The sequence below is a fragment of the Lemur catta genome, chromosome 4 (genome assembly GCF_020740605.2).
Source record: "Lemur catta isolate mLemCat1 chromosome 4, mLemCat1.pri, whole genome shotgun sequence".
In the NCBI taxonomy this organism is placed as follows: Eukaryota; Metazoa; Chordata; class Mammalia; order Primates; family Lemuridae; genus Lemur; species Lemur catta.
Genome location: NC_059131.1, coordinates 46836905 through 46850925, shown reverse-complemented (window position 1 = coordinate 46850925; position 14021 = coordinate 46836905). Strand labels below are relative to the sequence as shown.

Genomic DNA, 14021 nt, shown 5'->3' with positions numbered 1-14021 from the left:
AAAATAAAACTGTGATCTTTTACTAGAGGTTGGAGAGGGGCATTTGCTTGGCTGCATGGAGTGGGGTAGGAGATCCAAGGATCTGCCTCTTTTGCAACAGATTTTCACTTAACTTTCTTAATTTCCACCACCCTCTCCCCTCCCCCCTCCCCTTCTCCCTCCCCTCTCCTCCCCCACCACTTCTAGAATTCTTTGGTGCTATTTATTCCTTAAACTGTTGCTGATTATGGAGGATCACTTTCCCCTGCTGGCAATTTAGGATTTCATTGTTTTGGAGTTCTAGGTCCTTTACCACTGTTCTGTCTGCTTTCCAGCTTCCAGATCATTGCTATTCCCTATGTTCTCACTGTCCCCATCCTGGTGGATTTTATGCGCTTTTAACAAATCTCTTTACTGCTGTTTTAGAGGCTTAGCAAAAGTGCATGCCTGAATTTGATCTTCCTTCTTTACCAAGAAGTTCAGATATATTTGTTTACTTTTAAGATATAATTTTTGCATTTGTCTCATTTTAGTTTTTGTTGTAGTTACATTATTTTTATTTACTGTATTAAGCAAATTACCAAGACCAAAGTATACCATCTTGTTTCTTTCATCTATAAGGTTAGAAATACTTTCTTGCCCTATAACAACCCTAATGGAAATCTACCAATCTAGTTTTTATTTCACAAATTAATTACAAAGAGAAATATGAAGAGAAACCGTGTCAAAAAATTTATAGTTGAGTTTATATTCTTTGTGGCAGTTAATAGTAGAATTCACACCCAATAGTGACCCCTAGAATGTTTGTAAATTTTAAAATTATGTAATGGAGGAGTGGTAGATGGAAGAGAAATTGATAGATGGAAGAGAAAGGTAGAAAAAAATCATTACAAATTAATCTCATGAGTGTATTTAATAATCATTTTTAATATCTCATGAGCCTAGGCCTTTTAAAATTTATTTTAACTTCTATTTTTATATCATATTGTAACAATTGGTGGTGATATATGAATAGCTCATCACACTGCCATTCTCCAGAAATGTGCTTGAAATTTCCCACAGATCAAAGCTTTGTCATTAGACCTTGCCTTTACACAGGTTATCACCAAGTTATTTTTAGGAATCTGTGGTTCCTTTTTTCTTCTTCCTTCTCTCTCTCTCTCTCTCTCTCTCACTCTTACTTTCTCTATTTCTATCTCTTTCTCTTTCTTCCTCCCTCCCTTCCTTCATTTGTTGCAAATATTATATCAAGGTGTCCTAATAAAAATATTGGCAGGATTTAAACCGGACAGGATTTCAGGTCCAGAAGCCCTCGCCTTTCTCCTTTCCCCAATGTCTTACTGCACTTTGTTGTTGGATATGTGGTTAAATCTGCCTTGGTTATTTGCCTGTATGTCTTGCACACCTGTTAGCAAGCATGCATAGCTAGAAACTGGCCCACTGCAGTCACTGTTCCATTCTCAGAGTCATGACAAAATGTAATAAACATTGCCCTCCTTAAACATTTACATTAAAACTAGAACTGAGAATTTAGAAGGGGCAATGCTTGAGGAAATCCCCTTTTTTATTTAATAGGTTTCAAGAAGTAATTTAATTTATTTTTTGAATTACTAAACAGAGAGTCAGGAGGCCTGTATTATAAAAACAATTAACATTTTTTTGTAGACTATCTCATTTTAGCTTCCAGTTATATAAAAAACCTCATTCTCCTTGTTTTATAGATGAGGAAACAAGCACCAAAAGGGCCCTTAATTTGCCACATCACTTTCTGCTAAGTTGGAAAGAGAACTAGAATCCAGTTATGTCTCAGAATCCTATGTTTTTTTCAGGATAGTTCATGACCTCCTTCCCATCCTGGTTCTGGTACTACTTAGGCAAGTCCTCGGAAAGAACAGGAGGTGGCAGGAACACTAACAGATCAAAGGAGTTTATCGTTTATACTGGAAAGATTGTCTTTGAAGTTTTTAGTGCATTGCTTTAATAAATGTAGAAAGACTCAAATATCAATAACTTGACATATAACCTATTTTTCACATTGTAATAAAATTCACTAATTTTTAGAAAGATCCTTCTTTAAAATGACATCATGATATATGGGGGCTTATGTGTGCATATTACAGTTTACAATGCATTCATTCTATAATCACAACACCTCTATTGCATTTATGCGGAATGAGGTTTACGTTCAAAGAAATGGTTAACTGTTTTCTTTGAATAGATAAAAGTAAAATATAGACTATTTTAAAACAGGTGGAGCTTTATTAGCTTCAAATACTTGAAGTAACTTAAACTAGGTCAACATAGTCCATTCATTCAAATTTCAGCTTGAAAGGATCCTTGGGGATACCTTTTAATGAATAGATAAAACCAAATTTGTAATTAGCAAATTAGCATGTTAGTTATATAGTCTTTAAATATGTATGTGAGAGTCCTTTAAAACTGTTTTTTTCTTATACATTTAAAGCATTGCCCCTGAAATTGTGGTTTGTGTTATTAATCTATCCTGTCTATGAAGGAAGCATTTGTTAAAGATAAACCCCATTCCCCACCATTCAAAACATCACACATTCTGAATTAGTGGGTACTCTTAATGTATTTTCCTTTGGTTTCCCTGATGCAAAAGTACAAATAACATTTTTGTTGTGAAAGTCTGGTTTCTCCTGTGACAGGTTTTCTAACCCTATGAGCCTGTTTTTAAAGGATTGTAGACACAATCTAGAGTAAATCCATTGGATGTGGCCCTGTCCAAAAAAGGCACTGAGAATAAAGAGGAAGAGAAAGAATCAAGAAATACTATCTTTAGCACAAGCTCCTCATAGAAATCCTAGATTTCAAAAAGCCTATAACTTTTCAAAAATAAAAATTTATTCTCAGCCCAAAGATAGCAATTGTTTTGTACTGTTCCTCTGTTTTTCATTGGTCAGAGTCAAGTAATAGTGAGTTCCTAGAAATATAATGCATTTTAAAATAAAACAGATCTCAACCTATTAGATAATATTTAAATTAGGATTCCTCTAATAGTATACAAGCAAATATGCTATGTAACACTTTAACATTTTTATGATCTAATGTTACTTTTAATTTCTTGTTTAATAAATTGATTTGATAATAAATTGAGATGTAATTTATTTTAGCAAACTTACTATTATACAAAACATAACTTAGGTGATTTGTTGTGAGTTCATAAGATAATTTTTAAATTTCTGAAAAGGATTCACAAGATTACATTAAAAAAATTTTTTAAATTACAAAAGTAGTATCGCTTACTGAAAATGTCAAACAACTCAGAAGAGTATAAAGGTAAAATTAGTCTCTCTTCCTCTTTTCTACCTTCCATTTCCTGGAGTAATATTTTGGTAATATGTAAACACTCACATACGTATGCCATACTTGGTTTGGGTTTATTTGCTTTAATGGAACATACATGTTCTACAAGCTTTTTTTTCTTGCAACAGCCTATGATGGTCACCTTTCAATATAAGAACATACAGAGTTCACATGTGCATATATGAGCTTTACTGCACATATGTGGTAAATTAAATCAGAATTTCTTAAATCAATTCCTTTAACCAACTGAAGAATATTCAGATCACCTTCAGGTTTTATTATTACAAACAAAATTTGCAATGAATATTTTGCATATAGAGTCTAGTGGTTATTTCCAATCAAATCCTTCAGACCTAAGCAAACATCAGCACCTACAGTGTTGAGAGATGCAATGGAAAATTCCTTAAAACTTACAATATAGAAATAGCAATTCTGGGAACTGGGTTAATAGAGCTGTATAACCTAGTTGGCCCTGTAGATTCATTCTATCTTTGCTGATCTGTCCTTGCTTTTCCCCTCTCACATTGTCCAAAAAGAAAATGTTCAAGCTTTTTAGTGCTATCTAAAGGTTTTTATTTCCAAAGTAGTGGGAAAACCTAGAGTTCAAAGGTCTATTCTTAGGTCTAACTTCATTTTATTTTTACTCAACTGTGTAGAGTAAGATAATATAGAGGATTTTGATGGGTTCTTAAACATGGCTGACATGAGTTTATTCATCAGAGGAGACACCCAGATTCAGTCTGTTGCAGCCTTTTCACCACAGGGTCTGACAGCTGAGACTCTGGGGAAAAGAAGAGAGTCGCGTTGAAGCAGGGAGATGGTGGGGGTGAGGAGACAGTGGTGGAGTCAGTGCAGTGATAGGGTCAAGCAGTGGTTACAGAAACCAAGTCTCCCTTCCTCTCTTACCTTCCTCTTTCTGCCACCACGCCTGAGACACAAGGTAAGGAGCAGGCCTGGTGAGGCAGAAGTTTAAGGTTATAGCAGGCTAGGGGGTGGGGAAGAGAAGAAGAAGGAAATCTTAAGCCATTGTTCTGGGTAGAGAGAAGGAAGAGAAGTGTCTCTTATTACTAACTTCCTTATTGAGCCCAGTTCCCAACTGGCTATTTGTGTGCAAGAAAAAATACATAAAGGTATACATGTATATGTGTGTATGTTGGGAGAAGATTTGGGAGCAGGGGGTACTCCTAATGCCTCCAGCTGCCCACACAACAACTGTCATTTCCATATTGGTACAAGTCTGTCTTTCTGTTATCTTTGTTATTGTGAATAAGTCCAAGAGGTATGTAAGATTTAAAAAACTTTAAAGTCTGAGAGGCCTTGGTGGCAATTTAGAAACTTCAGCATCACTGCCAGTCCCCAAGTCTTGCCAGTCTGTGTCCTCATTATCTCAAGTTGCCTACTCCTCTTCATCCCTACCAGCAGTGCCATAATAGATTATTTTTTACTTGAATTACTGCTTTAGTTTATCAAATGTCTTGATTTTCCTGAGTTCCTTAAGGACTTTGCTTTGCTTAAAATCCTTCTGTGGCACCATATTGCCTGAGGGCAATATTAAGCCCCTTAATATGGGTGCACTAGCCCTGTGATCTAAGTCCTGTGTCCTCCTTTGCATTCCCTAGCCACACATCCTTAGCTCCTTAGGGACCACTGACTGACAGGTCCCAGAACCTTCCCAGTGCTCTCTGGCCTTTGTATCTTAGGGTTTCCTCTGTTTGGAACATACTTTCCCCATTTCTTTACCCAGTTAATTCTAAGTAACTGTTCCTTCAAAGAAAGATTGTTAGGCTTTTTTGTTTTTTGAGACAGTCTCACTCTGTCACCCGGGCTAGGGTGCTGTGGCATCAGCCTAGCTCACAGCAACCTCAAACTCCTGGGCTCAAGCGATCCTCCTGCCTCAGCCTCCTGAGTAGCAGGGACTACAGGCATGTGCCACCACACCTTTTTTACTATTTTTAATAGAGATGGGGGTCTCACTCTTGCTCATGCTTGTCTCGAATTCCTGAGCTCAAGTGATCCTCCCGCCTCAGCCTCCCAGAGTGCTAGGATTACAGAGGTGAGCCACCGCACCTGACCTTTTCCTGCAAGATTGAGCTGAGCATCCTTTTTGTGTCCTGGCTAAGTATATCTCTGTTATAGCCCCCACCACTCTGCCTTTCATTAACGTTATTATTAATACTGTAAATGTTTTTTTTTTTATCATCTTCCCTGCTTTTTCTCTCTTAGTTCATGAGTTTGCTCATGGGCAGAGACTGGTCTTTCATATCTGCGTTCTCAGTAAAGATCTCACCACATAGGCAGTACCCCCTAAATAATCAAGTATTGAATCCCTTCATCTTATGATTGAGAAACCAAGGCCCAGAGAGAGAAGCCACCTTGCTAGTAGTGATCACACAATATTAGAAGCAGAGCCAGCCTTTTGGTCTAGTGTTTGTTTCCCTCTATCAGGAATCGTAGACACAGATGTCTGTAAGGGCCAGGTAGGCAACAAAAATGAAAAAAGTGGGCTGGGCGCATTGGATCATTTTTCTGGAATGTATGACTTTCTCATACTATCTGTGTGATGAATATTTGGTACAAGAAATATTTTATTTTCCTCTTAAACTACCACATGAGAAAGATGGTAGTATGAAAATAATGGTTATATTGTGATTTGATGAATTACAGAAGATTCAAATATGAAATGTTCCTTTTCTATGCTGCCATGAGACTTTGTGTATACATAAATGTGGCTCTTCTCATGGTATAGGTTCAGTCTTGGGGTTCATGTCCTAGCTTGGCACTGAAAACCTTCTGACCTTTCTAGTTTCATTATTGAACCCCTACCCTCATTTATGCACACATACCCAAAGCACACATATATACCCTAAGCTCCAACTTTACTGAATTGTAGTTCCTCAACATGCCTTTTTTAAAAAAGAAAAATTTTATTTCAAAATATTAGGGGGTACAAGTGTTCTCGTTACAAGGATAGATTGCATAATGCCGAAGTCAGGGCTTTTAGTGTGCCCACCATCAGAATGGTGTACATTGTACCCAACAGGTAAGTTTTTACCCCTAACCTCCCTCCCTTCCAACTCCCTTCTTAGTTTCCAGTGTCCTTTACACCACTTTATGACCATGTGTACCCACCACCTAACTCTCACTTATTAGTGGAAACATGCGGTATTTGTTTTTCCATTCCTGAGGTACTTCATTTAGGACAGTGGTCTCCAACATTTTTGGCACCAGGAACAGGTTTCATGGAAGACAATTTTTCCACTGATGGGCGGGGATGGCGAGGTTGGGGGAGGCAGAGCTTAGGCGGTGATGTGAGAGAGCAGTTGTAAATACAGATGAAGCTTTGCTCTATGGGCCTGCCGCTCACCTACTGCTGTGTGCCACTCCCCACCAAGTTTCACAGAAGAAAATTTTTCCATGGATTGGGGGACAGAGCTCTGTGGCCTGGTCCCTAACAGGCTACCAGTACTAGTCTGTGGTACCTGGGGTTGGGGACTGCACATTAGGATAATGTTCTCCAATTCCATCCAAGTTGCTGCAAATGATATTATTTCATTCCTTTTTATGGCTGAGTAGTACTCCATGGTGAGTGTGTGTGTGTGTGTGTGTGTGTGTGTGTGTGTGTGTGTGTATGTATTTTCTTTATCCACTCATCAATTGATGGAAACTTAGATTGATTCCGTATCTTTGCAATTGTGAATTGTGCTGTGATAAACATTTGGGTACAGGTGTCTTTTTGCTATAATGACTTCTTTTCCTTTGGGTAGATACCCAGTAGTGAGATTGCTGGATCGAATGATAGGTCTACTTTTAGTTCTTTGAGGATTCTCCATACTGTTTTCCAGTGAGGTTGTACTATTAATAATTTACAGTCCACCAACAATGTATAAGCATTCCTTTTTCACTGCATCCATGCCAACGTTTATTGTCTTTTGATTTTTTAATAATGGCCATTCTGATAGGGGTAAGGTGATATATCATTGTGCTTTTAATTTGCATTTCCCTGATGATTAGTCATGTTGAGCATTTTTTCATATATCTGTTGGCTATTTGTATATCTTCTTTTGAAAAACCTGTATGCATGTCTTTTGCCCACTTTTTAATGGTTTTCTTTGTTTGTTTGTTTTTCTTCCTGATTTGTTTGAGTTCTTTGTAGATTCTGGATATCAGCCCTTTGTCAGATACATAGTTTGTGAATATTTTCTCCGATTCTGTAGGTTGTCTGTTTCCTCTGTTGATTATTTCCCTTGCTGTGCAGAAACTTTTAAATTTAATTAAGTCTCATTGATTTATTTTTGTTGTTGCTCTATTTGTCTGTGGGATCTTTGTCATAAATTCTTTGCCGATGTCTAGAAGATTCTAGGCTGATGTCTAGAAGAGTTTTTCCTATGGTTTCTTCCAGAATTTTTATGGTTTCAGGTCTTAAGTTTAGGTCTTTAATCCACTTTGAGTTAATTTTTGTTTATAGTGAGAGATAGGGATTCTGTTTTATTCTTCTGCACCATATGCCAATTTTAACACCTCTCTCTCCCTCTGTCTCCCCCCTTCCTCTGCCACCTCTGCCTCAAGCAACCTCCATCCCTGGTCCCACTATCACCCACTCTCATTGGTGCTAGATGAACCTCTACCTCAGAATTCTAAGCTCAAAAGCCATTTGCAGTTGTAGACCTTCCAGTCTATGGGGTGGGGGGAAGAGAGGGAGAGAGAGAGAGTTTGTGTGTGTGTGTTAGTGTTACCAGGGCATACAAGCACTTTAGCAAGCACTTATTCAAGTGCCCCATTTAGAACTTGCCTAAAATTCTCAAACTTAAAGCATAGTCCAGGATTAAATTGTGTGGTTCCTGAATTTTCAGGAGGTGACATACTGCCTCTTATATCAAATTTGATTAAACTTGATAACTTTAATGCCATTTGGTTCTACTGGGGAGGAAGAATTTAATTGCTTACTCTAGAGAGTGGATTTTTTTCTATTGACTAAGGAACAGAACATTTATTAAATTACCTTGGTGACCTGAAAGGGAAAAATGTGTCCAGGGCAGGTCCAGGGCATTATAAGCATGTGGTAAAAATCGAATAATTGAGCAATACTGACTTCTTTGGGATTCAGCCTTCTAGCCCCTGCTGTGTGATTAGTTCTGTCCAACCTGCTGGCATGCTTGAGCAGGGAGCCTGCAGAGGATTAGGAAAGAAAACCCCTTAGCAAGTCTCAGGTACTGAAGATGTTTGATTTAATTTCACCTTACACATGGTTATCCAGTTTCCCTTGGCAACCTCCAGTTCTGCCCTACTTTATAATCAAGGGATGGCAGACTTGATGGCATCATCTGGAAGTGACTGTAGAGAACAGCATTTGCCTCAAAAGGAGAGACACAAAGGTCACTGAGAAAAGACAGAAGAGTCTGAGGGCACTTAAAGAAGAGACAGTTCTCTGTAAGTCAGATTTCATCAAAGAGGGAGGTTCCAGAACTACCTATGGCAGAGCAGCTTGAGGATATGAGGGAATAGGATCAAGTCCTGGAAACCTTTTAAAGGAAGGATAAATCTGAATTTTATTATTTGTAAGTTGCAGATAAGGTTTCAATCCAACAACAATAACAACTACCATTTATTCAGTACACGCCAGCAATCTTACTTGGTTCTTTACAAATGCAATTTCTTTAAACTCTCACAATATCCCTCCAAGGGCAGTGTTAATATCCCTGTATATTTGAGGAAATAAGTGTTTCTAGATCTCTTAAAGTATGAGGCTGAAGAAAGAGTGGGACAAAATTGACCATAGTGTCTCAGCTTTAGGAGACCGTTATTCATTTTTTTGATGATCTCCAAGTCTTATAAGTCTCAATAGCTTTCATTATAAAACAGTGTACTAACAATGTCCATTAATGGTAACATTTGGCCATCCAGAAAAGTTTACAGTCATCTTAATCCAACTCTCTCATTTTACTCTTTAGGAAATTGAGTCCCATAAATTAAGTAAAGCCTAAAGCCAGGTTTTCTGACTTGTGCTAATTTATGTATTATAATACCATGAACTTTGAAATTGGGCTTGAATAAATGGAAGGAAAGAAGGAGTGGGTCTTATAGTACTACTATAAATGGTGTTAGATTGAGCTAGCAGAGTAAACAAACTAACAAATCAAAAGGTACTGGGGAGACAGACATTCAGGTACCAGGAACAGTTCTTACCTAGGTGGTGATTAATTTACTCTGCTTGGCTCAAGTCTGAGAAAATTAATGTGCCTAATGTTTCTGAATGATCACCAGTCTTTAGACATCTCTAGAGCGTTGCTGGTCACTTGAAGGAAGTCCTGTTAGTTTAGAAGGACAGGGCTCTACATATGAACCACAGCATATACTTAAATGAAGCCATGTCTTGAGTGGATGTGAATGATGACTGGCCATTTTTGTGACATGTACAAGCAGAGACCACATATGGTATTTTATTGATTTATTACATATATATTCCTGTCATGTTTACAAATGTTATATACTGTGGCAGGACATGAATTACCTTTCTTTAAGGTGAAAGCTGTGGGAATCTAATGGAAAACTGAGAAATCTTAGTACTATGTACTTACTATGCAAAGCATTTTACATAAATTTCATTTAATTCTCATAACAACTGTGATTGTGAATGTTATCATCCTCATTTTAGTAATTTTTTTCAGTTTATTAATCCTTCCCAGAATGTTTTCCCTAATATTTATTATGAGAGTTTTCAAAGGTATATAAAAAAGTTGAAAGAATTGTTAGTGAAGACTCATATAGCCACTTAGACTCTATAATTGTTACTATTTTTTTAAATATTTGCTTTATTATATATATCAGCCATCCATTTATCCATCTTTTTGTTGTATTTCAAAATGAATTATAGACATTACTACATTTTACTTTTGAACACTTAAGCATAGATATCATTAACTAGATAGAGTTAAAAATGTTAGTCTTAATTCACAAAACAAAAAAACCCCTAGGCCTTCAATTGTATGTTTTAGGGACTGTGTACTTAGTCACTTTGGGCTTTCCCCCATGAAATAATAAGATATTTTAAATGTATGCTATACATGTTAAGAAACACTCATACCTCATTAATGAGAAATAGAAATCTGTAGGGAGGAGGGGGATACCCTGTTGAATTCCTAGGCCACAGCAAGCCAGCATTGCAAAGTGAAATCTTACCTCATTTCTGATTTTAAATGAGAGTGAAGTCATTGCCACATTTCAGAACACCGACTCCTCTCCTAAAAAGGGGAGTTTGATTAGCAAATTAGTTAAGCACTTCAGCAATGATATTCGGACTTAATTTCACTGACATTTTCCCCCTTTTTCTTTCTGGGTGTGACTAAATTGTCTACAGCATGCTGCCTGGTTGCTGGTAAAACAGGAAATGGGGTAAGTAATTTAGGTAGGGAATTTTTACTACCTTTTAAATGCAGGCTATCTGATGCTTAAAGTACTTTTACTACTATCTGTTTTCTGGAGTGAATTCACTAGCTACTAGAGAAATTGACTAGATTTATTGTATAAATTTAGGGTGTGAACCTTGTTTCATTAGTTTATTTGCATAACATATTAGTAGTCCATTAAAACAGATTCATTTTTATGTGTGATGATTTAATGTTAATGTAAATACATATTTTATATGCATTAGGCACTTATATAATATAGTTTGGGAAGTTATTTTAAAAGAATAAATTTTACATTGGTCTTACAAACTAAATTATAAAACTATGCCATAAAAAATAAAAAGTAAGATCCCAGTTAAGACAGATCAACAGTGAGTTTGTACATAGATCAAACATAGAAAACATAGGTTCACAGTTTTTTATCTGAAACCCTTGCAGGCCAAATGTGTTTTGGAATTTAGAATTTGGGGATTTTAAAAATCTAATATAGTGTTTAATATCATACATATATATCATACCTTTCCCCTCCAGGGTCTGGAGTAATACTATATAATCAAACATTAATATTTCTGCAATGAAACATGAATATTCACACTAAGTTTGATAAACAAAGTCTTTAAATAGCCTCACGTGTTCAAATCAGGATTTGATTGCCAACTGAGTTTAACAAAAACAACTTTAATTCTCCAGAGCCTTTTGGAGTTTGGAACTAAAAATTTAGTACTAATATAAAAAGGGCCAGGTGACTGTTGGAGGTTCCTGCATATTCTGGAGAGAAAAGCCCAGAGAGAGGTTTAGATTTCTATATTAGAATCTCATACTTGGTTAAGTGATTTATAGAAAAAGTAATTAATTTGGCTTTTTTGTTTTGTGTTTCACACCTGCATTTTTAAAAGGGTAATAACCACATATTTATCAAAGGGTTGGGGGTTTAATTAGGTTTTATTAAATTAGTCTCAAATGCTTATGATTCTGGTATAATAACAAAATTTGATGCTATGTTTTTAGAAATTTATTATTGTAGCCAGAATATGCTTTTTTCTAAATGTTTTCAGTTTACACCCATATTGCTTATGAGTTACTGTTTTTATTCCTATCAAAAAGTTTTAACTTTTAAGCTTAGTTCTTCCAAAAGATCATGGTTGATATGGGGATACTGGAGCAGAAAACATATAGAACATTGATTTTTTTTTTTTTTCCTTCAGAGTCCCTAGTTCTTTCTGGGTTGAAAAGATTGTGGAGGAATTGCCAGTAAAGAATCAGAACATTGATTTTTTTTTTCCTTCAGAGTCCCTAGTTCATTCTGGGTTGAAAAGATTGTAGAGGAATTTTCAATAAAGAATCGATTCAGGGAATTTAGAAAAAATTAACTGCCTTGCATATTTGATTCATCTTTCCTCTAGAATAGTGCTTATGCTATATCTATAGCAAAAGTGATTGCGGCCTGGTGAGGTGGCTCACGCCTGTAATCCTAGCACTTGGGAGGCTGAGGCGGGCAGATTGTTTGAGCTCAGGAGTTCGAGACCAGCCTGAGCAAGAGCAAGACCCTGTCTTTACTGAAAAAATAGAGAGAAATTAGCTGGACAACTAAAAATATATAGAAAAAATTAGCCGGGCATTGTGGCGCATTCCTGTAGTCCCAGCTACTCAGGAGGCTGAGGCAGTAGGATTGCTTGAGCCCAGGAGTTTGAGGTTGCCACGCTCTGTCTCAAAAAAAAAAAAAAAAAGTCATATAAAAATAAAAAAAAAGAACAAGAAAAAAGTGATTGCAACTGATGTCCTCATCGGTTGTTATCTGACAGAGAGGAGGGAAATTCAGTTACTAAGTACTAAATGGGGTCTGAATTTACTTTAGTGAGTTCTAATCCTTCTAAAGGATTAAGTATTATATTTTTGCCTTACATATAAGGCTAAGGTTTCTAAGCTGTTTGTTAACCCTTTCTGCTGGCTCTTAATCTGGAGGGAAAAAAAATACCTGTAGTTGAAATATTTTAACTGGACTAAGATGCTCTAAATACATTTCAAAGAATGTGAAAGATTTAAAACACCAGTTTTCATAAATACTTAATGAGTAATGTTTTAAGTCATTTTTTAGAATTGGCTTTTGCTATAACCCTTTGAACTTTATAGACACTAAACAATTTTTTTTTTTTTTTTGAGACAGAGTCTTGCTTTGTTGCCTGGGCTAGAGTGAGTGCCGTGGCATCAGCCTAGCTCACAGCAACCTCAAACTCCTGGGCTTAAGTGATCCTACTGCCTCAGCCTCCCGAGTAGCTGGGACTACAGGCATGCGCCACCATGCCCGGCTAATTTTTTTCTATATATATTTTTTAGTTGGCCAGATAATTTCTTTCTATTTTTCTAGTAGAGACGGGGTCTTGCTCTTGCTCAGGCTGGTCTCTAACTCCTGAGCTCAAGCAATCCACCCACCTCGGCCTCCCAGAGTGCTAGGATTACAGGCGTGAGCCACCGCGCCCGGCCTCTAAACAATTTTTAAAATAGTTTTCATTCTTGTATTTTCATTTCAACTTTTTATCCTTTAAAATATATTCTCATACATTATTTACTTTCAACTCTGATGCATTTTTGTGCAAATATCATTGATTAGTTAAACTGTTGATACAATATCAGGATAGTCTTTTAAAATACTAAAATGTTTCTGATATTTGGAGAATTAGGAACAGTTTATGAAGCTCAAACATTTAGTGTTTGAAGAAGTTCTTGAATTTAGAGAAGCAATTTGGTTATTTGTCAGATGTAAAGCTTTTCTGGGTATTTCATTGTTAAACCACAATCCCAAAGTCTATGAAAACACTGTCTGTAACCGGTTATATTCTCAGCTGGATACAGAATGGGTAGATCAACTATTCTTAATTTGTATTTTTAGAGGTACAATGATCTTTATTCTTTCTTTTCTGATCAATTAAATTTAGACATTAGCAAAATTACATTTGTTTTCTACCTGTAGTTAGTAGTGTCTTTCAGTCTTGCAGAATTAAATTACAATGGTTAATTGCCTATAAGTAGTAATTTTTATCAGTGAAAATCAGGCATTAAAGGGGATTATTCACAAGTTGGCCCTAACATCTCTTTTGTTAAAAGCAGCCCCACAAATAGCCATAAGGCTGGTTTGAAGTTTTAATTATTTGAATGATGTGGGCTTGTTAGTAATATCCCAGTATTCTTAGTGGAGTAGAGCAGTTTTAATAATACCATACCATGTTTTTCATTCCTCTTACCTCAGGTTCCTTTCTGTCACAATTTTAGGTTACAAACTAAAGCTAGAACTCATAATGGGGACTTCCGATTATT

General features: G+C 36.4%; 1 protein-coding gene across 4 annotated transcripts in view; it reads left to right on the top strand.

Moving 5' to 3' along the window:
• Positions 1-14021, top strand: part of PUS10 (pseudouridine synthase 10) — a 68959-nt gene that overhangs the window by 15666 nt on the left and 39272 nt on the right. For all 4 annotated transcript variants that reach the window (XM_045549670.1, XM_045549671.1, XM_045549672.1 and 1 more), the window contains one exon: positions 10661-10695. In XM_045549670.1, the coding sequence (XP_045405626.1) occupies positions 10661-10695 (35 nt within the window). The remainder of the gene's footprint in view (positions 1-10660; positions 10696-14021) is intronic.